The sequence below is a fragment of the Trachinotus anak genome, unplaced genomic scaffold, assembly GCF_046630095.1.
Source record: "Trachinotus anak isolate AG129_WGS33_773 ecotype Australia unplaced genomic scaffold, CSIRO_AGI_Tana_v1 ptg000032l, whole genome shotgun sequence".
Taxonomy (NCBI): domain Eukaryota; kingdom Metazoa; phylum Chordata; class Actinopteri; order Carangiformes; family Carangidae; genus Trachinotus; species Trachinotus anak.
In genome coordinates this window covers 13957501-13984576 of record NW_027273883.1, presented here as the reverse complement: position 1 = coordinate 13984576, position 27076 = coordinate 13957501, and the positions used below count along the sequence as shown (strand labels likewise).

General features: G+C 38.8%; 1 protein-coding gene and 1 long non-coding RNA gene across 2 annotated transcripts in view; one reads left to right on the top strand and one right to left on the bottom strand.

Annotated features, from left to right (window-relative positions):
- Positions 1-392: 392 nt before the first annotated feature.
- Positions 393-17468, bottom strand: dgat1b (diacylglycerol O-acyltransferase 1b). The gene is made up of 17 exons (XM_071469352.1): positions 16908-17468; positions 15581-15668; positions 14531-14571; positions 13586-13671; positions 9571-9623; positions 8916-9021; positions 5716-5844; positions 5219-5287; positions 4975-5078; positions 4392-4430; positions 4218-4259; positions 4064-4108; positions 3398-3510; positions 2843-2908; positions 2164-2251; positions 1894-1956; positions 393-1433 (listed from the first exon to the last, which is right to left on the bottom strand). The coding sequence occupies exons 1-17, from the start codon at positions 17141-17143 to the stop codon at positions 1284-1286; spliced, it is 1518 nt and encodes a 505-aa protein (XP_071325453.1). The 5' UTR covers positions 17144-17468; the 3' UTR covers positions 393-1283.
- Positions 16284-27076, top strand: part of LOC139613050 (uncharacterized) — a 24186-nt gene continuing 13393 nt past the window's right edge. Inside the window, exons 1-2 of the long non-coding RNA XR_011686677.1 lie at positions 16284-16889; positions 18974-19091. This is a non-coding gene — a long non-coding RNA (uncharacterized lncRNA). The remainder of the gene's footprint in view (positions 16890-18973; positions 19092-27076) is intronic.

Sequence of the window (27076 nt, the reverse complement as noted above, 5' to 3'; positions counted from 1 at the left end):
ACAGTGGAAGTTGTTCTTGCCTATGATTCAGGCTTGGTGTCACAATCTTATTTTTAAAGCCCTACAAACCGTACACGCACTCGCCTCCCCTGTGATCTGGACCTGTACATTTACGAGTCAAGGTGGACAAAAAACTGGAGCCCGACTTAAAATTATAACAAGACGGACTGAAACAAGACACTTTTGGACCAGCTTCAGTTCAGAGTATTAAGTCAGTTGCATTCATTTGTCAGAAGCTGTACGACCAGTACATGAAAGTTTCGAAATTCCATCTCTGGTTCTCTGTGTCTTTCAATTTCAAGAACAAATTCTGTCAGTTTCAGGTTGGTTCGTGTTTACACACATGAAAAACAATGGCACAAAACAGCACACACTTAATAACAAGACTTCCGTTGAACTCTTTGAATGTTTATTTTCAGACACACACATTGTGCACATCATTAGACATCATTACTTGGCAACAGTCTAGTGAGATGCTAGACTGACAAAAATCATTGATGCAGAATCAGATTTTGCATACTTTATATTTTTCTGATCCAAAAAAATCAATAGACAAAAATGTATTGATATGTGCTGTATAACTGTAATGGCACACCAGGAATATATATATATATATATATATATATATAAACACAGACATACAGTAACACTGGCCTTTTTTATAGCTGACAAAGTAAAATATAAAAAAATAATCTATTAATAAAATCCTGTCGGCATACATTTATTGTTCCTTGTGATGTTTCCATCTCGCAGTAAGACCCCTTTGGCTCACAAAAAGGAAGGAAGAAACACAGAGGATCATAACCTCCAACAAGGCACTTGCATCATGCTGTCGACTTAACATTTTATAAAATTCAGCTTTGGTCACCTTACTGTCCACAACCGAAGAAGAAAAACTTTATGTAACTTTATGATTTGTACCGAATACAATAAATTATTTATTCAACTCACATTCAGCCCAAACTGTGCAGTCATCGGTTTTAACAAGACAATCAAGAAAATCACCTGAGTAACATGCTGCATTACTATTTCACATTCCTCACTTAGTTACTGTACAGTAGTGTTTAAAGACTGACATTCTCACGCACTGTCCACTATAAATAATAAAATAGATCTGCCTCCATAAGCTATCCTTAGCTTTTCCAGCAGGTACACACAATGGCCAAGGTGTCTAATGTAAACATTATGAGATGTGATCAGCTCATCCTGACATGCAGAGGACAGTATTTGTTACCTACCATGTACTGTGTGTGTGTTTGTGTGTGTGTGTGTGTGTGTGTGTATCAGTCAGCCTCCTGTCTATAGTGCAGGACGTAATAGTCATGGACGTACATCAGGACGGCAAATGGCTGACCAATGATGAGGGACATCCACACTGCAGCGTTGCCGTAGTTACCGTGCAAGAAGCGACCAACAAACCAGGCTAATGGAAGCTGATGAGTCAATAAAAAAAGGTAATTAAATAAACATAGTGGGTGATTGTGTTTTTTTAATGACCAATAACAGTCTCAATTTTCTGTGTGTATTTTTTGTATATGTCTGTTGTCTGTGTTGTATGACTCAGCAAACTATAATGAATAATGAACCAACAGAGTCAGCAAAGAACAAGAGGCACTTATATTGCCTATTGTCCCACCATATTCCCCATGATACATAAAACATGGCCTGTTATGCAAATAAGGTCATTAATGAAGTTAATGATGCTAGAGCCGCTAGAACACTGAGAACACATTTTAAAATAACCCATAGAAGTCAAAAGGAACATCATCCACTTGTCTTTATTTTGACTTATTGTGTGACCTACCATTAACCTATCTATACCTATCATTTGTTTGACCCCAATCACAATACAGATTATACACTTTTAAAGGAAAATTATTATTTCAGCCTTACCTGAGCCATCATGCCCATGAAGGCCCAAAGTCTGAACATCCTGAGAGGGACACTGACCAGGTACTGAGAGGCAGAGACAGACAGGGGGAAATTATTTTATCACCATCTGTACAGCAGCATTTTCCTGACAGAGGTTTTAGAGTTTTGAAGACATGGAGAGGGGAGGGTAAAACTCCAATATTAAGCAGAGGTAACTAGTGACTGATCTACACTGAGACTAGTCTAAGACTAGTCTGCAGTGCATAGATTAACATTAAAAGTGGTTCTTACCTCATGGAAGAAAGCCGACAAGAAGAAGACAGCTGATTGGCTGACTATTTTACTAAATCCTCTCCTCAGCAGCGGTTTGTAAAAGTGGCTAGAAGACAGACAGAGGGACGGATTATCAAATCAGCTGATACACAGATCAGAGCTAAAACAATTAGTATATCAACCATTAATTTTCTTTTTCAAGCAAAAATACTGTTTTTTTTAACTTCTTAAAGGTTGGGATTTGCTGCTCTAAGTAAACTGAAGATCTTTGCCTTTTGGACTCATAAATTAGAAAAGTCATACAGGCTGACACAACTTGTAGAAAAGAGTTCACTCATTTGTTCCATCAGTCATTTACTATTTCATTTCCTGCTGTCTAGTATGTTGAAGTGTCTTCTTAACTGATAGGAAGTCAGAGTAAGTAGTCTTTAAAACCTCTAAATAGCCTTTTATTAGCTTTCTCTTGTTTAATATAACCTCACTGCACTTTCTTCTGCTGCTATGTTAGTGTACATGGAACTGGCTTTGGGCACTGTATTTATTACTACCACTTACTCTCTCACAGCCAGATGAATGAGTTTCCCAAACACATCAGGGTCCCTTCTTTCTCCCGGTATCAAACCTGCTGTGGTCCCCTGTGCTCAGTTCTATGAACTTCACTGCTCCCTCTCAATGTGTTAGTGTGTGAGCAACTCACCGAAGACACCACTTGTGTACAGGGATGTTCCAGTTCTGCCAGAAATATGTCACTGTCTCAGAGTTCCTGAAAGAAGAGTCAGGAGTGTTGAAGCATTACAGGATATAAATAATGGCTCTATGGTAGTTTAATTAATTTTGATGGACATGAAAAAGTCTAATAACTGTATAATCAAGTGGGACAAAAGGAAATCATAGTAATTATCCTACAGTACACTGAGTGATGAAAATTATTTAGTATTATCAGCGAAGGTACAATACACAAAATGATGTGTCAAAAATGTAATTGTTTGAGTCTAGAAAGGGCGCTGTAAAAGCCCAAAGGGTTTTAAACTTTCACAAAACACTATGAAACAAGGATTTCCAAGCTCTTGTTCTCCCCCGAGCTTATCTTCCACACATGCTTACACTACACACACTTTTCAATTTTCTCCAATTGTCTGCGCACACATGCAAATACCAGTGCTTGTAGCAACTCTGAGCTGTCAGTCCTTCAGCACATCACACCTCATAAAATTCACAAACATCACAAGCACAAACAGACACACAAACTTACCACCAGTCCTTGTAAAACTGTCTGTCTCCAAAGCGCAGCAGCTCAGCAGTGAAGTTCATAGACGAGTGGAAGAACCAGTAGAAAAACATCAGCCACAGCAGGTGATTAGGAACCTAGAGAGGAGTAGGAGAAATGGAGCATCCAAATGAACCAAAATGAAGTATATAAGTGCGAGACCTTTGGGAGGAGATGTCAAAACTAACTACAAGTCAGAGCATGATATAAAACTTAAGCATCTTTCCCACCCATGATCTCAGCATAGTCATAATGAGATATAGTACATTCTCATGTACAGTGAGCTAAAAGCTACAATATACACGACTCTGCGCAATATGCAGTCTAAAAAGTATTCATTTGTGCAATGGAAACAATTTGAAAAGATGCCACTGAAATGGAAATACTTTGGAGTTGGACTAACTGTGACTGTGGAGCAGTGTGTTAGTTTTATTGTGATCTCCTGCTGGAAGTAAATGTGAGGTACAATTTCAATTCAAAACAGAAGAGCCGAAAATCATCTTCACGGCCTTTACAAATAGTGGTTATTGACGCAGCTGTGTTTTTCTGTGTGTTCTGTGTCGGGCTGTTTCATCCTATGAAGTTCTGGGGACAAACAAGGTTAGTAAAAGGTTGCAGTAATTTTACTCCATGCGTTGGGTTTTTACTCACAGCTAATCGTAAGAGTCTCTCAGTCATTCTGGAAAGATCCATGTCCTAGAGGAGAAAAGAGGAGTGGAGAGGTTAACAAATGCACAGCTGTGCTTTGCATCTAACAACAATATGACACCATGTTGTTCTTCACTGTCATTCATGTCTTCTTCACCTCTAGTGGTTTCATCGAGCTTTGAATGATGGGAATCATCCACTGAAAGAGAGCAAGAAAAAAAAACAACCTTTTATTACTGATATAAATGATAAGATTAACATTCTTAGAATTTGAATGGAGAGCAGACTGTATCACCATACATCAGTTCTGGTTTAGATCATTAGACTGTACCTGTTGAGTCAGACCAACTAACAGCTGGATGAAGAACAGCTGTGGAGAAAGACATACATTCAAGTGACTGACATTATCTCGCTGCAATAAATTGTCATTATTACCAAAAGTTGACAGAGTATAGGGTGAATGTATTAAATAACAAACAGAGAAGCTCTTGTTTTGAAGTTATACATCAGTACATGAGACATCCAAGTAATTCTACAAACTGTTCAGATGTTGATTCATGTTGTCCCCAGATCTCAGAAATTTGGTTAACTCAGTGTGTAAATGTTATATCATAATCACTACAAATGGCGCCCAAAACCGCAAAAATAAGACCCAGAATTTAACCTCAAATAAGAATTTACTTCAAAATGAACTGATCAACCTCATCACAATCACTTACAGCAAATCTTAAGCTCTTTACAGCTGTGCAGACAGACTTGCTCTTAAGTACTTTGGGAGAAGCTTCACAGAAACTCTTTTAGGAAACACTTAGATTGATCATTATGAGGAAAAGGGGCCCCTTTATCACTTAAGCACACAGCTTCAGTAAACATAGGGATTTTCTGGCTGATGTAGACATGAGATACGTCCTCACCATTTCAAACAGTCTCCTCAGCAGGAAACTCATGCGAATCTTAGGAGAGCGAGGGAAGTTGAGCTCGTAGCACAGAGTCGGAGCGAAGACAAAGTAGTACATGTCTACAGAGACAGACAGAGGAGGTCAATGAGACAATTAATCAAAATGTGGCAAAATGAGACATGGAATAGAGGCAGTGGTACATGACAGGGACATGATCAATTCAGTTTCATGCAAACAATAGAAAGGTGCATTGGAGTACCTCTGATGGTGAGGTTGCCTGGATAACACACCTTACGGTCACCTCCGTTGAGATACTGTGCTGAGGGACCTGTGGAACAATGAATGCATTAACACCTATGCTTAATATGAAGACATTTAATCGAAATCGTGTTCTGTAATGTTCTATTTTATGGGTTAAATGAAAATAAAAATAGTGACAGTTGTAAACATCAAATAAAAAACAATGCTCGGTTCACAGCCACAATTTCAAAACACATCTGTAATAGTTATTGATTTCCAAATACGGTATACATACTTTTTTTTAATCTTAGAGCTGCAGTATCACAAGTTTGCCTTTAGATGTCACTGTAACAGCATGAGCAAGGAACCTCTCATGGGTGAGGAACAAGTTTAAAGCATTCACAGAAACTTGGCAAGAAATCAATTTAAAGTTATGTTTTACACTGGGTAGCAAATCCTCTGTGTGTATGTGTGTGTGTGTGTGTGTGTGTGTGTGTGTGTGTGTGAGAGACTTACAAGACAGTGACCTGGCCAGTTTCTTGGCCTTGACAGTGCTTAGCTCTCTGCACCACATGTTGACATCCTTATAGGAATACAGCTTTAGGAAGAGAATGGTGTAAATACCAAGTACGAATGCACCACCAACTGACAGAGAGAGAGAGAGAGAGAGAGAGAGAGAGAGAGAGAAAGAGAGAGAGAGAGCTCACAGTTAACATTGTGACGTGGACATAGCTGTAGTGCAAGAGCATGTAACCACAGAGAAGAAGAAATGAGGGAAAGCCACTAGAGGGCAGAAAATAATGAGGAAGAAGGGAGAAGGGGACAGAGAGAAAGAGGAGAAGAAAGTGAACAAAAAGTGTGGGATGGAGGATGGAGGGAGAGGCAGGAGCAGAATGAGCAAGAGAAACACAAAGAGAGAATAAAAAGGAAGGGAAAGAGAGAAAGAGCACTCATCATTTGGTCTTTAGCAAACAGCAAAATATGCCGAGTAAAATAAATCATCTCAACTCAAAACGAGAGCAGTGTAACTGTGCCAGTCCCCGTGTTGTTTTTGTGTGTGGTGTGTGTGGATGAGTGCACACTCATAAAACTGTGCCAGTGTTTCTCTTTATTTGTCATTAAGGGAAAACAGATTTGATAATAAACCTATTTTGAAAATTGCGAGCACACATGAACATGTGCACACACACAGACACACACACACACACACACACAGGCCAACTGAGCAGTTTCCCTACCAGGGCTTTAACAATAGTCACGATATGCTTAACAGAAAAGGATGCGTATGCGCGCATGTGTGTACTAACAAACTCATACATGTTGACAAACACACACACAAATGCACACACAAACAAAAACTGCCTGTTGTGCCTGCAGGGTGAGGTGGAGGTCAGCACACCTGACATCAAACTACAGCAGATCTTACCCATTAACCATCTGTCTCTCTGGCTCAGTGTGGCAGCCAGACAGTCATTGTAGATAGTGATCACAAACACACATCCAAAAAGGCGGAGCTTAACTGGAAAAACATGCCAGAGGAGCCAGTTATCACCCACTCACACTTACCCACCCACATCATGAATTTGCCTGGGAACTCACCAACCCCCACTTTAAATTTTCAAAAGTCTCAGCTAGGTTGACTACATGATTTGTGTTGCTTTTTTTTTTCCCACCAGCAGCAGAGAGGCAAAGAGAGAATGTGACGATTCACTGATGAAAGTCGACATGCTTCATTTTTCGCAGTAAGATGTGTCTCTTCTCTTTGGGGAGTATCTTGATAAGGGTAGAAGGTTTAAAGTGGTTCCATTGCCAGAAACGCCAGACTCAGCTCCATCAAGTACCATGATGCCTTCTGCATGTACATCAGATGCCAAGTTGACACACCTAACACACCACACCTAGCCTGTGCAATATGGATAATTATCAAGTTTAGATCTGTAGATGTAAACTAAAAGGACATTAAAGCTGACCGGCTGCAGCCATGTAAATTATTCTGCTTCTTTTCTCATTCATTACACTGAGAGCTGTTTGAGTACCTGTGTCCAAAAAAAGCTAAAAAAAAAAAAGTGGTTCAAGTTTATATTCTTCATATTTTAATTGTTGCTCTCTATGTCAATTGTTTCATCATGGTTTATAATGAAGACAGCTCAACAAAACTTTCCAGGACTTTAACACCTCTAAGCATACTGCTTAATGTATAATGGCTGATTACTGGTTGCATAAACAGTGTTACAGTGTGTTTTACACCTACTTGTAAAACACACGCCTTCTACCAGATTTGGCACATCAAACACAGAGGAAATAATGAAATAATGGCAGGAGACAGTACAGAACAGAGCTCCCTCATCAGTACAGTATTCCTCAAAATAAATCCAATACAGTTTTAAATGAACCTTGATATGAGATCCTTGTACTCTGCTTCTTGTATAATGGCTGAATACTGGTTACATAATCAGTGTCCAGTAAATGCAATAGCTCCCTGCACACACACACACACACACACACACACACACACACACACACACATATATATCTGTACATACACACACCTGCCCTCTGTCATCGCCCTTCCTGTGTGAACAGCAGTACAGAGAGGAGAACAGACAGACAGATGGACTGATTCCTTTACTCCTTGACCTCCCAGTGAGAAAACAGAGAAGGAGAGGAGAGGAGAGGAGAGGAGAGGAGAGGAGAATATACAGAAATGGAAGAGGAGCAAATAAATAAAACAGGAATTTTCTTGGACTAAAATTTACAATATAGTGTGTGCCACATTACACTTTAAACTCTGTCTCATGATAGTGGTAAAGTTTGAGATCCAACTAAAGCTTGAAGAGTAAAAGACTGAGGCAAAATCTGAGCTTCATACATTGCGTGAAAAATGCTCCAACTATGGAACCTTTGAGGGTTAAAGTAACAAATGTGACCTTAGCAGTGAAATAATTTACAACTCTGAGTGCAGACATGAGACACATCAAACCCTTCACCAAATTATACCATAATAGATGCAGGTCGGCCTGGGGTAATGGGAAACAGTGGATACAAAACCCATCACATTAGATGTATGCACTTTATTATTCCAAAACGAGAAATGTGCTGTTTGTGATGAAGAAATAACTCTTGAGTCATTTACTAACAACTAAGCAGCAACATTTAAAAGGGGAATATCTGTATTTCTTAAGCACTGAGTCATATTATGCATCATGTCATGTTCAGTACTGCAATTGCATCATAAGGGAACTGCATGGTTTGTGGAGGGTGGCCATGGTTTCTGTCATGTAGCCGAATGAACAGAGAGGAATGTGACCCTTAAATGACCCTGTACTGCAAACCACATTTCCTTTCCTTTCCTTTCCTTTCCTCTTCTCTCCTCTCCTCTCCTTAGAGCCAGCTGGAAATAATCCAGTCATGACCAACTGGTCCATTACCACTAACCTACTCCAATTATGACTCTCTATAAGACATGTCTTTTTACTGCACTATCAAACTGGTCATCTGTTTCTCTGAAGGGCAAGGATGTGAAAGTCCTCCTAATCTCCCATTACAATCATATTATCTTCTGTTTTATACACATGGCTACATTGCAAACTACCAATGAATGGATAATGGTTTGGCTGCATAAATTGCTACTGTTTCAGTCGACTATTTGTCTCAGTTATGTAGTTTGTACCAAGGTTGCAGAGATGGTATTTTAGTAACAGTGTGAACCATTTTACCTGGGGTCACGGAGGGGACCAGCAGAACCACTGCAGCAGGGAATGTCAGCATGATTGCCATGTTAATGCAGTGGACCAGAAATCCCACAAGTTCACTGAATGAACCCTGAGTAAAGAGAGACACAGAGGAGCAGCAGGAGTTTTTATAATAAATCTTAAAAACAGTGAGTTGTCCCATTTTAAACCACTCTCACCCAACTAAGTGGCTTTATTTTGCTTGCAAATTTTTCACTTTATTCCTTTTTTTTTGCTTTGAGCTCATTCTACAAACACTGACAAAGATGAAGCAGCTAAACATAAAAATCTTTTAAGCATTTGTTTACTTTGCTTTTGAAAAGTGAAGCAAAACAGAACTACATTTTGAGTTACGGTGGCCTAGTAAAGTTCTAAAAGGCTCATAATGTTCCATATTCATGCCTAACAGACAGAGCATGACTGAATATGTCCTAAATGCAGATGGTGAAACTAATTTCCCCATTTTACCACTTAACATATGCAGATGCAGCTGGGGAGGGTCAGCTAGTCAGTCAGTTTAAGAGAACAGTTTTAGAAAAATAATCCCTCCTGGGGGTTGCGAAAGTGCTCTGTTTTCAACAGTTCAGTTAAAATCCACAGTGCTCTGATGTGTAAGTCTAAGCAGGGTTTCCCCACTCACCTTTGACAGCTGCCTTTCTGTGTAGAGAGCCACCACAATGAACACGTTGGACACTGGCAAAACACAATGAGAGACTCATGTCAGTTTATCTTTATCCAGATTCATGTTTTGCCCCTCACAGGATTCCCAACAGGATGAGAGTATGACCCTGAGTCCCAGAAAAAAAAGATTCTTTAGAGGTACACATAATTCTTACTTAGGTCTAATAATGTTTTAAACATTAGTGTAAAACTGTCATCCACTTAATCATGAAATGAAAGTAACAACAATTACTGCCTTGCGGTTGCAAGCCTCCTCCAACCGGCCAAGTTGCAGGAAATATAGTCATGATCTCCCCCAGTTACAGTGTTGAATAAAGGGCAGAAGTGTTTTTGCAGAACATTATTATGTCACAGTGAAGTTAATCTTTGACAATTTGGAAAAAAAAAATGTAATCTCTTTGTGTTAAATTGTGTCATAGTTACTGTATCAATTCATGAGCTGTGGCAAACAAAATGTGTTTTTTGAGGTCACAGTGACCCTGACCTTTGACCACCAAATTCAAATCATCCTTGAGTCCGGCAGCACCATCTAACACTCACAGCTGTAGTCCCTCATGGCATCCGACCTCAGACAATGCAAGCGAGCATACTTGAGCCGCAGGTAATTTCACAGAAAGCAAACAGGAAAAAACCAGCACGCCCCCAAGGTCCACTTAGGTGTGTCAGTGTGTTGGATGTATGGGTGGTGAATAGTGCCACTGGCGGCACATTCTCCTCCTCAGTTACACAAGCATTTATTCCCGTATACATTCACACATATTTGTTTTCAGAAAATGGCACGCCCAGTAGGTCACACCTTTTGTGAGCTGTGGGATAAAGATGCCAATAAAGGATGGTCACAATCAATGTGTGCATTGCTTAGGGCTAGACCGGGCATTCATGAACTGTTTTATTCCTCATTCGCAAAAAAGATGGGAGTATCCACGTTAGGTGCCCCCGTGGAGATCAGTCTCCAAAAATATGGGATATGTTGGGAACCCTGGGTCACAGAGGACTTGGTCTCCTCATTTCAAACAGGTTATTTTGACAATATCCAGTGAGTTCTGAAAAGCTTTGTTAAACTTAACCTTAAAGTAAACAATATTGCTACTATAGCTGCTATAGTTGTTACTATAAAGAAACATGATGACTCATTTGAAGTGAAAACATGAATCTTATCAAACAAGACTCTCAAGCTTTTCTGGTTGGATTAGGAATTGAAGACATTTTGCATCCATCATATATACAAAAGACAGGATTGGGACTCAACAGGATTCAATTTTTTTAGTGATGAACTAAGACATGAATGATATTTTTTTATAGAAGTGGTGAAGTGGTTTCAAGACTACATTTTGTTCTGGTTTAGGCTTTTCAGCTGCCAAACTGACCCCAGAAAAGTGATATGAGAGAACTTCCTTTGTATTTAACAGTTAGAATATTCACATTTTAGAAAAGCAGGGCTAGTTTTGGGACATATTTGAGCCAAAAATAGTTATTTTGTGGTCCCCTGTTTTGTCTTTAACGCACACTTTATTATGCATTAAGTGTTGCCACTAACCCTGATTCTCTGAGGTGCAAATTAGGCTAAATTGTATGTTGATTTTCCCTTTTTTATCTTGCAGCAGTGTCAGGTTAAACTGCAGGGAAACTCACTGCTGAATGAATTTAGGGAAACCACTGGTATGTAGATTGCTCATTACCCTGACTAGACTAGGCTGAGCCACACTGATGGCACATAATTGCAGCAATTGTTCCATTTTAAGACCCTAATCAGAGCATTAGCATGTCAATCCATCTAATCTAGAGTGAACAGATGTGTAAACGGCATTGTAAACAGACATTTTGAGTCGTGGGTCTTATCGTCCTGTCATCAGTGCGACTATCCATCAGCAATGCCATTCCAAGTCAGTTTGTTCAATGGTTCAGTCACATGCTTGTTTTTGACCTTACGATATACTGAAGAGACAAGAAGTTTCTAAGAAGGAGCAGATGCCTTACAGGCACAACTCTTTTTCATGTGATGATAACTGAATATGTGCACCAAACAAGCTAATTAGGCGCAAATGAAAACATTTTTTATTCAACCCGTCATAATTTTCAGTTACTTAAATGAAGTAGGCATCGCTTCACCAGGTTTCTGCAAAGATATTCATTATAGTTACATGAGATTCTGTATTTAGGCAGATGTCACATTTTATCTCACCCTTTGAAACACCTTAGCATTGTAAACAAAAATCACACAGAGTCAGGGGACCAACTATCTGTAATTTCCTCGCAGTAATTCTTTTAACCAAGTGGCTTTTAACACAGGGATAACTAATTTTCAGAGGATATGCAAATGGCAGTATCATGAAACATTATTATGGTGTAACTTCCAAACATCCTCATTCAGCATAATATGCTCCACTGAAAAAAAATAAAAAATTAAAAAATAACACTGTTGTTCCTGCCATCAGGCTGTGTTTCAAAATTCAACCAAATAAGATTTTGATCATATATTATTTTTTAAAATCTTTTTGCAGAGTATATGTGGTTGCCAAATGTGGAAAAGAACAACCAGAGACTATGGTCCAAATCTTGTTATCCAGGATAAATTACGGATGTGGGGGTAGGGTGGGTTGCTGTTCATCAAACATAAAGACTCGACTATCTGAGGAGCGGAAATGACAAGAAATTCATAGCATGCTATTCCTAATGTGCTTTTTACATCCCTTTTGGCAACAGGCCTGTTCAGCATCTTTGACAAACAGCAGCTATTGCATCCACTCGTGCATCAAACTGAGACAAACAGCACCATTTAGCACCTGTTCGATGCACATAAACCTTTCACCAGGTATCTCCAGAGCAGCTTTTGGGAGACATTTTGGAAGCAACACACTTATAATGTAGTGAAATACCTCACATTAGCTTACATTAGGGTCAAACTCATTTCATTTTGGTCACTCACAGGTCAGTTGGCTAAACGTAAAACCTCCTAGACTGGTTTTCCAAACTTCACCCACTTTGCAGGTAGATTATCACAAAGTGAAGACTACTCATTTACTGTGTGTTGGGGCATTTGTGTCTGGTGTGAATGCATGTTGCTGCAGTGAGTACTGAATGCCCTCTGGGAATGAGCTGCTGTACTGTCCTGCTACTGTAAACAGACTCCAGTCCCACCCCTCTTCTCCTCTCCTGTGTCAAAGCACCACTTCCTTCTTCATTCCTTTCTTCTCCCTCTCGCCTCTCTCCTTTCATTCCTGCATTCTCATTTTCTCCTCCATTTAATTCTTCATCTACATCCTCTACATGCCCCCTCCCCAAACTCGTCTCTCTCTCTCTCATCGTTTTGCTCCCCATTTTTATCTCACCACCTCTTTCTGCAGCACAGTACCAGTGTGCAGTATATAGGGCAGGTGATTGTCCCTCTAGAGACACTGAGTTGCACCACTGCAGATTTTCACTGCGATATACCATAAAAATAAACGCTGAAAGAACTCTGAATATAGCATGTGCTCGCATGTGTCTTGAAACAAGGCATGGCTTGAAATGGTGCAGATCACACCACCTACGCTGTTTAAGTGGAAAAAAACCGAAAACATGTTTACTGTTTTAAAAGCAGTCCAGTTACTTCACCCAGTTATCTAAGTATTATGGTTTATTTTCAGTTAAATCGTGAGTGTACGTCACTTGAAATGGTTCAACAGAATTGTTTAGGGGCACTGTCAGACATATGGTGCGCAGATCCACAAAGCTGCATACGACTCCCACGCCTCCATTATTCTTTACTGAAACCACTGTGAGTTGGTACTAGCTTTTCATTCTTTGTTTGCCAGGTGACATTGTGTAGTGATTTTCCACCCAAACTAAAATGACCCATATCAAATAATCATTTGTATCAACAATTAACAGAACTTTCAACAACTATTCAGCATTTTCATCTTCATCACAAGAATGCATTGTTTGCTTTCCATAGTGTTGCTCTTTGAGACAGGTGTTTTTAAAAGTTTACCTACCAATCACCAGGCATGCTGCTGGCCAGCTGTACGGATCATTGAGGAACAAGGAAACAATCTGAATAGGATCCACCAGCACGCCATACCTGGCAAACAAACGAACAAAAAAACAAAAAAAAAAAACAGAAATGGCAAATTAAAAAAGAAAAAATGCATGTGTGAAGAGTGGGAATACAGAAATGTATTTTCATTTGATTTAAAGAAGTCAGCATTCTGCAAATGTTAAAGAACTTAACACTGCATGCATATTTACAACACGAAGGAAATGGATGATTAAATTTTCGCCAGCTGTTAACAGTTGATGCCAGATATAGATTTCCCTATACACACTTTTTTTTTTTTACAGCAGATATTTTGACTTGTCATAGCAGGAAAAGCAAGTGTCCCAGTCAGCCATTTCAATGACCCTGAGTCAGATGCAGATGTTGTTGTTGTATTAATTACACCTTTACTTTTCCTGCTGCGATGCTGTTGTCTTTGGGCTGTTCCTGTAAAGGGTCACCAGAGCAGATCACCATCCACATATTTAATTTGGCATGGGTTTTATGCTGGAAGCTCTTTATGATGCAACCTGGGTTTGAGGGACCTGGGGACTGAACCACCATCAGCCAACCTGCTCTACCACCTGAGCCACGGCTGTACTTTCCCTGCTTTGACATGTCTGCTGTGAATAAGCTCTATTGTCAAAACAGAGCAACAAAGAGATGTTGAAGGATTAGTAAAAGCTTTTTGTAAGAGCAGGAAGAAGTTTTTTAAACTTTTAAGACCGTGGTTCTTTTTTTTTTTTTTTGGTATATTTCAAACACCTCTGTAATTTCTGTTTAAGAATGACACACTGACTATAAGCAGTGCAGGAAGCCTATAGATATAACTGGCAATAATTTATGTGACAAAAAGACACGAATAAAAAATGACATGCTTTTCAAAGACTCAAAATTCACCCACCTTAACAGGTTTTCTAAGAAGAGGCGAGCATTACTCAGCACCTGTAATAAAAGGCAAAAGTTGAAAACTGTCTTGCTATGTGTCTCTGTCACACAATAATAGCCCCTACTCCTTTCTCCCTACTTATGTTTCTTTCATCCTTCTCAGTCATTTCTTCCCTCTTAATTGAATAAACTTATCCTTCCACATTATCCTTTTCTCTCCTTCTGTTGCTCCCCTTCTCCTATATATCCCTCTTTCCTCTCCTCACCCCATTTCTCCTCCTCTTCATCCCCCTCCTCCCATCATTCTTTTTATCTCTCCTCCTCACTCTCCTTCTTTCTAAATGGATTGTAATATCTCATTACCCAGCACAAAGACTCTATGCCTGGGGATGGGACAGAAGTTCAGTGGGAATGAAGGAAAACCTCCTGCGATGAACACAAAAATCTGTGTTCAAAGCCTGGATTAACAAAAAGCCTTTGCTAGCCTCCTCTTCTATTCTTATATTCCGTTATTTCTCCCAAGCACAGAGGAATGAGGAGTTTGACATAAACCTGTTAATTATATTAAATTATTTTACTGCACTTGCACATAATTCTGATGTTTTGAGAAAACTCAGATTTAATGACAACCGGGTTTTCATGAGATTTCTCAAAAAAAAAGAAAACTTGAAAAACTTTTGTTCTGATTGTGTCATGAAACTAAGATTTTTTGAATCTAAATCCCCCAAACGATCTGTCAGCATTGTATCATGTTTTATTGAAACCATCTTAGGTTTAAACAGTGCTCTCTCCTTAACACTGCTAAGAACTGGGGGGTATATGCAAATCTTATGTCCTGCATGCCTGCATACAGCTACTTTTCCGTTCACACTACTACACAAGACTTACAAACTGACCCACATTTGAGAGTGTCTTCTGAAAGCTGTTTGGCAAAATGTTGGTTTTGCCAGGATGGAGAGCCAAACATTAGATGTGTTTTTAAATGTAGTCTTTATGTATACAACACATGGTTTCCAGTGTGTGTCCGTTAATGTGTTTCTTTACATTACACACACTTATGTCTTACCAGCATCACCACACACCAGTTGAGGATTCCTCTGTAGTTATTGTAACCACTGGCTGAACTCAGCAGGGACTCCTGTTTCTTGTGACAGCTACAGAAATAGATGGAGGTGAGGATCATTCAAGAACAATATGAACTTAAATTAGGCATATTTACATTTGATACATGGAATACAATTATTGCACAACAAATGATAAATATGAAAAAAAGATCAGTGTGTGTTTTTTTTTTTTATAGACATACACTGCCATCTGTCAGTTTTAATAAGAAGTTCGTTTTTTTTAAATATTTTTTTGATTTATTTTGTTTTATGATTTTATTTAGGGGCAAGTCATTTTCTCCAAATAAGGGCTTAAAGCAGCAAATGACCCTATTCGCTTGGTCAAAAATACTCAAATATGCAAAATATCCACTAAGTGACTTGAAATATAAATCAATGGATTATCCATACCCAGTAAACACTAACCTGTTTCATTTGTTGTTGAATTTAAGTTCTTTGTTGTTGATAGCTTATTTGATTTTATTTTTTTAATCGTCACACCATTTCTGTTAGACTATTTGTGTTTGTGATATCAATTATTAATATTAATAGATGTTACAATGTCATATGGGATTTACATGAACCACAAGACTGTTATGCAAAGGAGATTAATTTATTATCTTATTTATATAATTATGCAAAGGTTTCAACAACAAATGAAAGGCAGTAGCTTAGACAGAGCAGAAAGTAATTAACAGATGGAAAATCATATTTGCTTGCTACTTGTAAAGTATTGAAAACTGAGCAAAGTTGTGCTGTTATTGATGATGTCCCTTGGCACCCTCGTTTTGTCATTTCACAGGGTATACTTCAGTATTATGCAACTGGAACGCAGTGTTGGCCTAAGGAGATTAAACTAGTCCACATTTCACTCCTTTTTCATGGGGCCCCCATTAGTTACACCCCTGATCAATGAAAGAGCCCAGAAGCCCACATTAGCTGTGTTTATCCCCGGACTTGTCATGGAGGCTGAGTGCTAATGTTTTTGTTACTCTGCCAGGCAGCACTGGGACAATAACTAAGCATGAATGAATGAATGAATGAATGAATGAGTGAAAATGAGCAGGGCTTGTTCAGGAGGACCCCAAATGACCCCGCCTGTCCCACGCTGCCGTTAACCCCTCCCCTCCCGCCGCACATTAAACGCCGTTCACGTTAATTACGACACCTGCTAAATTAGACGGTAATAACAGCAGCTCAAAGTAAAGCTCAACCTTAGCCATTTGATTACAAAACAAACGCCTCTGAACTTCCCTCAAACGAAGCAACTCGGTAAGTTACGTGACTCACCTCATTCCGTCACTAATGTCACTGCTGCGTTTCTTTTTCTCACTCTTTGGTTTCGACTGGACTCGCTCACGGTTTTTCTTCGGGCCACTGTCGGCGCTAATGTCTGCGGTCTCCGAGCTCTGAAACACCGCTTCAGACCCCCCGTTCATCGGCTGCAGACTCGCACCTCTCCCCGCCGCGAAAGTCGCCCTTCTCCTGAGAGTCAATAAGGCCCCGACCGCGTCCGACTCAGCCATGATGACAGAGAAAGAGGAAAAAAAAAACCTATAAAAGTTCACGTCAGAAGTTTTTTGTTTGGTTTAGTTACATGCCTGTTGCTACTGTGACACACGGCCGTAGTAGCCTAAAGGAAAGAGGGAAGTGAATGGGCTGCACAGCAGTCCGCCCAAAGTTCAGATTTCCGTACAGTTGACATGGAGGAGGGAGTGTCCATGAGGCCACATGAGGTGAAAGCAGCCTGGTACTGTAGCAAGCTGGTGAGTCAGCCCCTGAGGGTTCAGAAGAGGGGGACTTCCTATAATACAATACAGCATTATGAATGATTACTGCATAAAAATGCAATAATAATAATAATAATAATAATAATAATAATAATAATAATGTAAATTAGTTTGGGCAATAAAGTGACATCAAAAATCATGTCAATAAAACCTATTTAAATTGATCTGATTTGGTTTTGATACAGACATGTCTTAAATTCGTGTTATCTCTTCAGCTTACATGCATGTGATGTTGGTTGAATGTCAGCAAGACAGAACACTTGCAGAACAGAAAGTAATAGCTGATAGAAACAACTGTTTGTCTCCCCTCAAGGTCCATTTCGTATCTGCCTTGAAGTTTTCAATCATAGCACATGATCTCCATCAGCAGGTCATGTTTGCTGAGTTGCCTTCTCTGAGTGAGGACTAATTATCCATGTTGGCTTAGAAAATGAGATTCAAAGTAAGTATATATGTTAAAAAAAGGAAGCAAGCCAAGTCCATCTGTTGATGAAGATGTGATATGATCATAAGCTCCACTCAAAAAAAAAGTCAGCCTCAAAAATACAATAGCCTAACAGTGACCTGGTCCTTCAGACTTATATATATTATAAACACTTGAAAGCACCAGAAAGACTGTTTACACTGATTATCTGCAGCTGAAACTGATGCTGAGCTAAGTAGATTTAATGTTAGGGAAAGTCTGTGAGTAGCTAAGTCTGACATGCTAAGTATGATATAATGCAACAACCATCGTACGGGAAAAAAAACAAACATTTTGATATAGGAAATGATGTAGCCTTTCTTTTAGTTCCATGGTCCAAACCTGTCAAATATTATATATTTTCTCCCACTAGAGGTAAGAATCATTTTTCATCTAGCCATAGTTTTATGGTGTGTAATAAGCATTACAGCCCCACACAGCTGCGAGTGTGACTAATATGGACTGTTAGTGTTGTTAAAGATGCAGAGCTCCATCAACTCTATGGCTAGGGTAGTTTAACAGCTTAATTTTAGGGATTATTAATTCACTATAATGGATTGGATTTGGGATTGCCTTTTAACTACCTTCCCTGAGACTGTGGTGAAAAGGGATAGTTACATCAGGCTCCTGGCGTATACAAGCCCAAAAACTTTGAAAGCTTTTAATTGCCCTTTCTGTCTTTTCTACTTCTGTACGCTTATCCTAACTAAGGTGGGAACTGATCAGTGGCATTGATCCAGCTTTATCAGTCCCTACTGTCTATAAGGTTGTCTTTTAGAGTAATGAGCCTGTCTGCAGTTGTTGGGATAAGAGACCTTGGGGAAGGATCAATAGGAAACTTATAAATTAATTGTTTTAACTCTTAAACTCCTTGACTACATTTCTATAATTCATTAAACTATATAAAATTCCATCTCAAGTCAAGCCCTTGCACTTGTCATCTGCTGGTTTTTGTCTTGGTGACTGAAAGACAATGACAATAAAGGATTAAAAACTGGTCTGTTGGTTAATTATTAGGGAAAATAAACATTTCTCCTCCAGATTCAGACTTCCGGTATTTGGCTGAAGTCTATTTTCCAACAATTTATAATAATCTTCCTCAGCGATGCTGTTCCACTGAAGAGACATCTTGATGTCCCACTGTATCCACAGCCTTTTTATCAGCCTGTTATATGAGCCAGTAGAGGGAGTCCAAGGCTTAAATCCTGTTTCTACCCTTTGGTGAGTCAGGCAGAGGTTTTGTGTCTTATTTGAGGGTCCCAGTCAAAGTCAGTGTTTTATGATAACTTTTTTCTTCAACTTACTACTAACAACATCTGTTTTGTGTTCTGATGATGAGTCAAAACATGTCTTATTATTATACAAATGCATGAATGAAGATGTGGCAATAAGACTTTTTTTCTCTCAATAGGTAATGGAGACAGTTTTGTAAATGAGAAAGTTGGAAATATGCTTCCAAGTTGAACTTGAGACCAGTCCTTTTCCTTTCCTATAACATAGAAGCCACTCTGTTGCGTGCGAGCCTCCTAATGCTCCACAGATCAGGTTATTTTTGATAACAGCTAGCCATTTAAAATTTAGAGAATAAGAGGTTTTAGCTATGCAATATTCATGTTCTCTGTAAGGCCTCAAAAACTGAAGCTTTCTACAACCTCTCCTTTTTCTTCTCATATGTCTCTGTCTTTTCTGTCTCTCACTACAGATACGACCTTTGAAATGACTGTTTCCCTATTTAATACCTCTTTTTTACCTTCTATGCCTCAATTTATCTACGTAAACTATATGGCCAAAAGTATGTGGTCATCTTAACATTACACTTATATGTGACATTTTAGTATTTTATTTACTTTTCCAAAAACAAGGGCTTCAATGTGCGGCTAAAAAAGCCTCCACTCTCATGGGGGATGTGGCAGGGCTCTTTGCAGGCCAGTCAAGTCTAGTTCTTGTTCAACATCAATGTCAGAAAACTATTTCTTTTTGGACCTTGCTTTGTGCTCAGGGACGCTGTCACGGTTGAAAAGGCCTTTCACAATCTGTTGCCACAAAGCTGTGAGCACACTATGATCCAGAATATCACTGTAGTTGTTGCATTAAGTTTTCCCTGGAACTTGAGGCTGAAACCATGAAAAAAATGTCTCCAACGAAAAGTATCTGGACAGGAGGGTCCACATACCTTAAAAAATGTGTCTGTGTTTGTGTCTACTCTGTATCGTTCATGTAGCTGCATCTTTTAGTGGGTTAAAAAATGTTTACATCAAGTTGCTTAACCATGCTGGCACTAGCTCAAGGCTATGTGGGCGAGGAAGGGAGAAAGACTGTGTGATTGAAAACATAGATATAAGGCGATAGATTTAGAGACAAAAGATAAATATAGAGACGAAGGAACAAGAGAGAGGCAAGAGGAGGGAGGTCTAGAAAGAGAGAGAGTGATTTCACTTTCTATCTACTGTATATCTCTATCTCTCTCTCTCCCTCCATCTGGAGAGGCAGAGGGAGTGAGAGATAGTGTTTGCCCTTGCAGGTTGTAATGAAGCTGTGGAAGGATAGATGACTCACTTTAACACAAGCAGAGGAGAAATACACACTCTAACATCGCTCAGCTGACCTGTGTGTGTGTGTGTGTGTGGGGGGGGGGGGGGGCATCTGTGTGAGGGTCTGTGTTTGTGGTGGTGATGGTAGGAGTGTGTGTGTGTGTGTGTGTGTGTGTGACAAGAGACTGATGCTGATTATATAGAAGACTGGATGGAGTGATAAAGATATCACTAGATAGACGGGCTGTGATAGAGAGGGTGTGTGTTCAGGTCTTAACATGTGCACATGCTAGTGCCTGTTGATGTGCATTTGCACTTGTGAGCACATAAATCTTGTGAGCACATAAATGCATGCCAAGCGTGCACTTTTCTGTGTATATGTTCAACCACACATTAATATATCTATGTGCATGTTTATGTGCAGGCACCTACTTAGGTGTGTGTGTGTGTGTGTGTGTGTGTTAGAGAGAGAGTGAAGAGACAGATAGAGGCGTCATCGCGCTGTTAGAGGGCTTGGCGCTACGTCAGCATTTCTACAGTTCAGCCAAGGACTCCTGCACACACTGTCCATCCATCTCCACATGTCTGAGAGAGTGAAAAGGTAGAGAGGAGGGAGAGAGAAAGAGAGAGGGATGTACTGCCTGCTAGATGAATGGAATTGGGAAGAGACTGGGAAAACAGTGGGTGAAGCAATGAATAATACCAAACTTCTTGGTGTCAAGGACCCTGGAAAAGATCTGCTTGTACAGCTGTTACAAGAGCTACACCCTCATATGACCATGATCATGGTCTGTCCTATAGTGTTCAGGGTAATGCAGCATCCTGTATCACTGGACTCACCTGCCCCCATTCCCTACGGAAAAATGAGCTCCACTTATCCACAGGCCTTCTCTCCTCTTGGCTTTCTAATAGTGGAATAACCTTCCCATGATAGTCAGAACTACAGAGTAACTTTCTGTTGTCTGATATATCTGAAAGCTTTTTCTTTAAAGAACCCTTCACGTTCCCTCCCTCACTGAATCATGCAGCACTCTGGAAACCCTTCTGTCGTGTTTAAAAAGCTGACCTTTTCTCCATAGCTTATGTTTCTATTTTTTTCTTAGTATACATGACTATTATTGTAGGAACAGAAATATTGTTACATCTATAAGGAGAATGTTGAGGCTGAGACTCTTGGGATTTTTACTTGGATTATAATTTGATGGATATCAGTTTTGGCAAATAGCCTCTGCAAAAAGTGTTAAAGTGTAATTATATTTTCTCCCTGACAATATCTGAGATTTTATTTCTGAAGTGAATTAGATGGTAAAGAATTATATCATAATCAAATAACAGATTTTTATCAGATTATAAATGATTGAAAGTTCTCTATTTGCTCACTCTTGAGAGTTATGATATTATAAATACGTTTTTTTTTATTACCAAAGACAACATTAGTGTTTTGTCCCTCATTTACATCAGAGCCTCACAGTACCGCCAGTCAATAACTGTTCCTGCTTTCTTGTCATCTTGAGCAGTTTGGTGTTTATTGGATTTGGACAAACGTATTGTAAAAATACCTTTAACAGCACTTTAGGAAAAACAGATCTTTGTAAAACACAATGTTTCACTTAGACCATTTTCTCTGTTTATAATTTGTTTTGGTTCCGTAGATTCTAAAAGATATATATTATTTGTTAAACATTATGGTGAAGTATGCAGGGTAAAAGACGACTTATACTGTAGGTGCATCCCTGTTGCTGCCACAATGTTTTGTTTGCCACTTGATATTTACTTTTTCATTAAAAAATTTGATTTTATCATATGATAGTGGATATATGCTTTGGCCAACTCGGAACTGTCACTGTCATCCAGGATCCCCTCTATGGTAAATACCTGTGTCTCACTGGCTGTGAACTTATGCTCCATGTTGACAACGTTGTCAGTTTGAGTATGAATCACACCCTGTCAGATGTCACATTTGCTCAAAACCTTTGACTCTGTTCCCACTGCCATTCAGTTTTGCATTTTATAGAAAAATGACAAAATATTGAACTTAAACTCAAAGATAATTACATCATGTAGGAGGTTACAATCAGGGCAGTTTACCACTGTTGTGATATGCATCGGAGATATGCAAGCAGCAGGCAGCGTTTAATGCCACCTAAAATAGTTTGACTTGCTTCAGATTATTAAAGGGCACAAGTGGGAGTTAGACAGAGAGAATAAGCTGAGAGGGACAAGACAGTTTGTTTTTATATGCATGCATTTTATCAGTGCGCGTGTGTGTGTATGTGAAGACCATGTTTAACAGTTGGCCTGGGGAAATGTCATTCACCACTCACTACATGAGTAGTGATGTAGAAGGGAAATGATTTGTATGGGACTGAATGGAGAAGCATTTTATCTGTTTCATCTGTAGCCTCAGTGTTCCCCAACCGTGAAATAGGTGAGTTTGGTGTCCTCGCCAAAAAGAATTTCATCAGATCTGGTTTCACTGCATGCTGTGTGCACTCAGGACCATGCAGAAAAGAATGATGAAGGTTTAGTGAGGATGTTTTTTGGTGTGAAATTTTTATCAAATCCAGCACACTGGAATGGAATAAGGAAAGGTTCATGGCTGCTTCATGGGTTACTGCTGATTGTTTGTTTGTTTTTTTGTTTTGTTTTTTTTTAAATCAACAGACATCTTAACATATACTAATATACTGTATAATCCCCATATAGTGGTATTGTGAGTTGTTATGGTGAACTTTCTAGACGGTTGTCTATTTACACATCCAGCAAATACTGAGCTATATTAGTATTCAAGTGGAGTCATGTTTCTGGCAATCTGTTGAATATGAATCAAATATTTACTCTCCCTTTAGCTCTGGTTTTGGTCTCCATCAACTCCTGAAATATCTGGCTCTTTAGCTCCATTTGGTTTTTTTCAACAAAAATGACCATACTGATATTTTTCTCCATATTCTTTACCAAAAAGTATATCATCCTTAATGTGTTGTGGCAATAGCACTGATGTAATTTGGATTTTATAGAACCAGTATGCAGGGCAGCTTTGTGCTATGTGGCAGCATTAGTCATTTTACTGTTGTTAATGAGTGAATAATATTCCTCTAGCTATCTATCTCTCTCTCTCTCACACTCTCTCACACACACACACACACACACACACCACCCAGAAACATGTCAGAATGCTGATCTGTTGGAAGTGACACTTTTTGCACTCGTTAATTCATACTCATGAATTTTCAGTGGGGTGTCACATTATGATGTCATAACGTCTCCCAGCTAATGTTTTTTTTCTGTTACTCTTTCCCCCCATTTACTGTTAATTGACAGTTAATTTTACTGCAGAATATGTTTTTTAATCTGTTCTGTTGTTCACAGGTGTGATTCATTCAGTCTTACTTTTCAAAGTCAGTGCCCCTTTTGTTAAATAAATACATATGCACATGAACATACAGTGAGCAAACTAATAAATTAAACTAGACAGCTGAAAATAGTTTCTTCCTCAATGTGACAAGTGTGAGGTGATGAAAAAGACAGAAATTCAAAATGTCAGAATATGCTTTTGAGGTTCAACGAAGCTTGGAGAGAAAAGCAACCTAAGTCAACATCATGTGCAGATACTTTAGCTCATATCCATGATCTAGCTCATTAATTTAACTTCAAAATAATTATATTTAGTGAGGTTTAAAGAAATCAAACACGTTAATTTTTAACAAGTGTAATAAGAGTTCATTTAAGACTTTGATGTAGTTTTGAACAATTGCCCCAGAGCTAATCAACTCTGTGAGGGACCAAACTACACTCCAATCAACTTGTCAGCTCCATATAATTGTCACTGAAAAATCAGCACTCATTAACACTGCAAATTCTAAAAAGATGCTAATTTGCTATTTTGTGACATCAGTGTAAACCATGCAGTTTCAAACTAAAAGTTCAAAATGTGAGGCTGTGATGTTTGTGCTACCTTCAACCTTTGCACATGTATTGATAATCTCTCCCCTTTTATCTCCAACACGCTCCAGTCTTCTGTGACTTTAAAATAGGATAGTAATACAACCCTTTTCTCACCTTAGAGGGTGCCCAAGGGGAAACTGTTGGAAATAGGAAAGGTGGGGAAAGATGGAGATTTGAAGGGTTACCAGATGAGAGGCGAGGTGTCCTTTAGTCATGGGGTTATGAAGCATTTTATCACAGCTCTTCTCTGAGTCTGCAGCTCCTCTGACATTGCCAACCTCACACTTTGTGAAAGCAAAACTCTGTGGAAAAAAAAAGGCAACTCTGCAGTCTTCAAACAAGTGCCTCAAACATTTGCACATTCCAAGCATTTCATAGCCAAATGTCTTTGTATGCAAATCTGGGATCAATTCTGTTTTGATGAAAGAAAACGTACGAGTTCAGTCTGGCGGTCTGCTGTTTACATTGTGCTCTAGTTTTTAACAGCTTCATAATCAAAGGCTTTTCTTTCTCTGCACTGTGTTGAACTCTGAACTGTAATGGAGAAATATGTTGAAGTGCTGTGAGTTTAGCATACAATTGTGTTTTATCTCCTGCTCATTATTTCCACACACAAACACGCACAAACACACACACGCACACATGCGCGCACACACACACTGCTGTGTATGAGTATGAATATATATATATATATATATATATATATATATATATATATATATATATATATATATATATATATATATAGTATGAATAGTATGAATGCAGACGGACATGAACAGTATGTATAGACACTAAAACAAATGCATCTAGCCATGCAGTTTTTAAAGCATGCATGTCTTGTCCTTAAAGGACTACGAATAATTTTTCTTGAACACCTCTGATTTAATTCACCCCAATTCAATGATTTCTCCGCACTCAGCTCTTTTGTAATTACTTTTACTGCAGACCCAGATTAATTAAGCTAGATCTTCATTTGTTGCCCTCTTGGCGGCGGCTGATAAATCACATCACCATCCAGTGGTCTTTACTGGTGGATGTACTATAGGTGGAGGTGGATGCATTGTGATTCTCCTATTATCCATACAGTGAGTTAATATATGGAGTCAGCTTTATCCTCCAGTATGAGTCAGTAAAAGTCGATTATCAGTTGAATCAAGATTACCTGGATGAGGGAATGCCAAATTGGAAAGTAAAATAACAGTTGAGTAGTTTCTTTTCATCCCTGTCTGTCTGTATTGTTCCTAAGACAAGGAGCTGATAGTGTTGTGCTGTGGGGAGAAATAAAATGAAACCGGGTCATATATAACGTGAATGGCACGTGTCAGCTTTGCTTTAGAATCAGCTGTTCAAAGGTTTACCCTGAAACTGCAAAGGGTTAACCCACATTTTCTCACCCTGTTGCCAGAATAATGCATTGAATGCTTTTTTTTAATGGAGTGGGGTTGACGTCTGTCCATGTTTGGTTTTAAAGGGATTTATAACACTTGTAGGAAAGCTTTCATTGCACTTAACTTAAAAACCTGAGACATAACCATCAGCCACGGCTCTATTTTGTGTTAAGTGTAGTGTGACCATATTTTCAAACCCCCAAACTGGGGGTTTCAACCAATCAGTGTTGAATTCAGACACATGGTGCATTGTTTTTGATTTTTATTGGGTTAGGTAATAATGAGTGGGACAGAACATGATAAGCTTCTATGTAAGCACTGAAAACAAGTACAGTATTATAATTATTATTTTAATTGTGGTGAAAATCATGGCATTTTAATGTTGTAGAGATATTTGTTGGGACTCTCCCAGACAAACCCGGACATCTGGTCATCGTAGTTGAGTGCTAATTAGAATACCTTAGCATGTTAGCACGCTAAATGAAGATGTTGAACATGGTGTAAACATTATACCTCCTAGACACCACCATATTAGAATTAACAAAGTACAAATGTGCAGAGTTCTGCCTAAACAATTAATCAATTATTGAAATTTTTGTAGGCTAATTTTCTGTTGATCAACTGATCAATTAATCAGCTAATAGTTTCAACTCTAAACTGGGATTTAACAAAAATATCTGCTTTTGATATCCACTATTGTTTTCCAGAGAGGCATATTTGACACAGAAGAAATGAATTTATTAATCAGATCAGTTTAAGTCCATCACTGTTACCTGTTTTTATTATAATGACTAGTATTGTAAAATACTGTTACATACATTATGTAAATTGTTTACCCATGTGATAAATTGATTCATATTCAACAAATGATAGTCTGCCATTTTAATTACTACTTGCTACAAGCCATATGTCACTAAGAGGTAAGACAATTCATAAATGGTAGTGTACATGTAAACAGTTGGGAATATAAACTCAACAAGGAATAGTAAATACATCATATTATATAGTGTTCATTTTATACATTGTTAAAAGCATATAATGTATTTCCATACTTATCCGTGTCGGCATCAACAACTTCATCAAGTTTAAGCATGTGATGATGCTGCTGTGTTTGTGTTAATGAAGGCAGAAGATGGTGTTTATTTGGAGCTGCTTAATTAGCAGCAACAGTAATGAAGCCACATGGGACACAGTGTTGGTATCTGGACGGCCAGGATAGGATGATTATTTAGACTGGATTTGTCCGAGAAGCTGTTCTTTTTACTTGCTACACAAACACAGATGCAATATACACAATACACAGATGAACTTGTGCACCAAAAGCTTTCTTCTCTTGATC

What these genes read in the sequence shown, in the direction of transcription:
- dgat1b (XM_071469352.1), bottom strand. Translation starts at nt 17,143, where the DNA reads ATGGCTGAGTCGGACGCGGTCGGGGCCTTATTGACTCTCAGGAGAAGG. An exon ending in AGCAGCATGCCTGGTGATTG is followed by an intron (nt 9,624 to 13,585) that starts GTAGGTAAACTT and finishes GTGTTTTGCCAG; the next exon opens with TGTCCAACGTGTTCATTGTG. An exon ending in TCATGGGCATGATGGCTCAG is followed by an intron (nt 1,434 to 1,893) that starts GTAAGGCTGAAA and finishes TTGACTCATCAG; the next exon opens with CTTCCATTAGCCTGGTTTGT.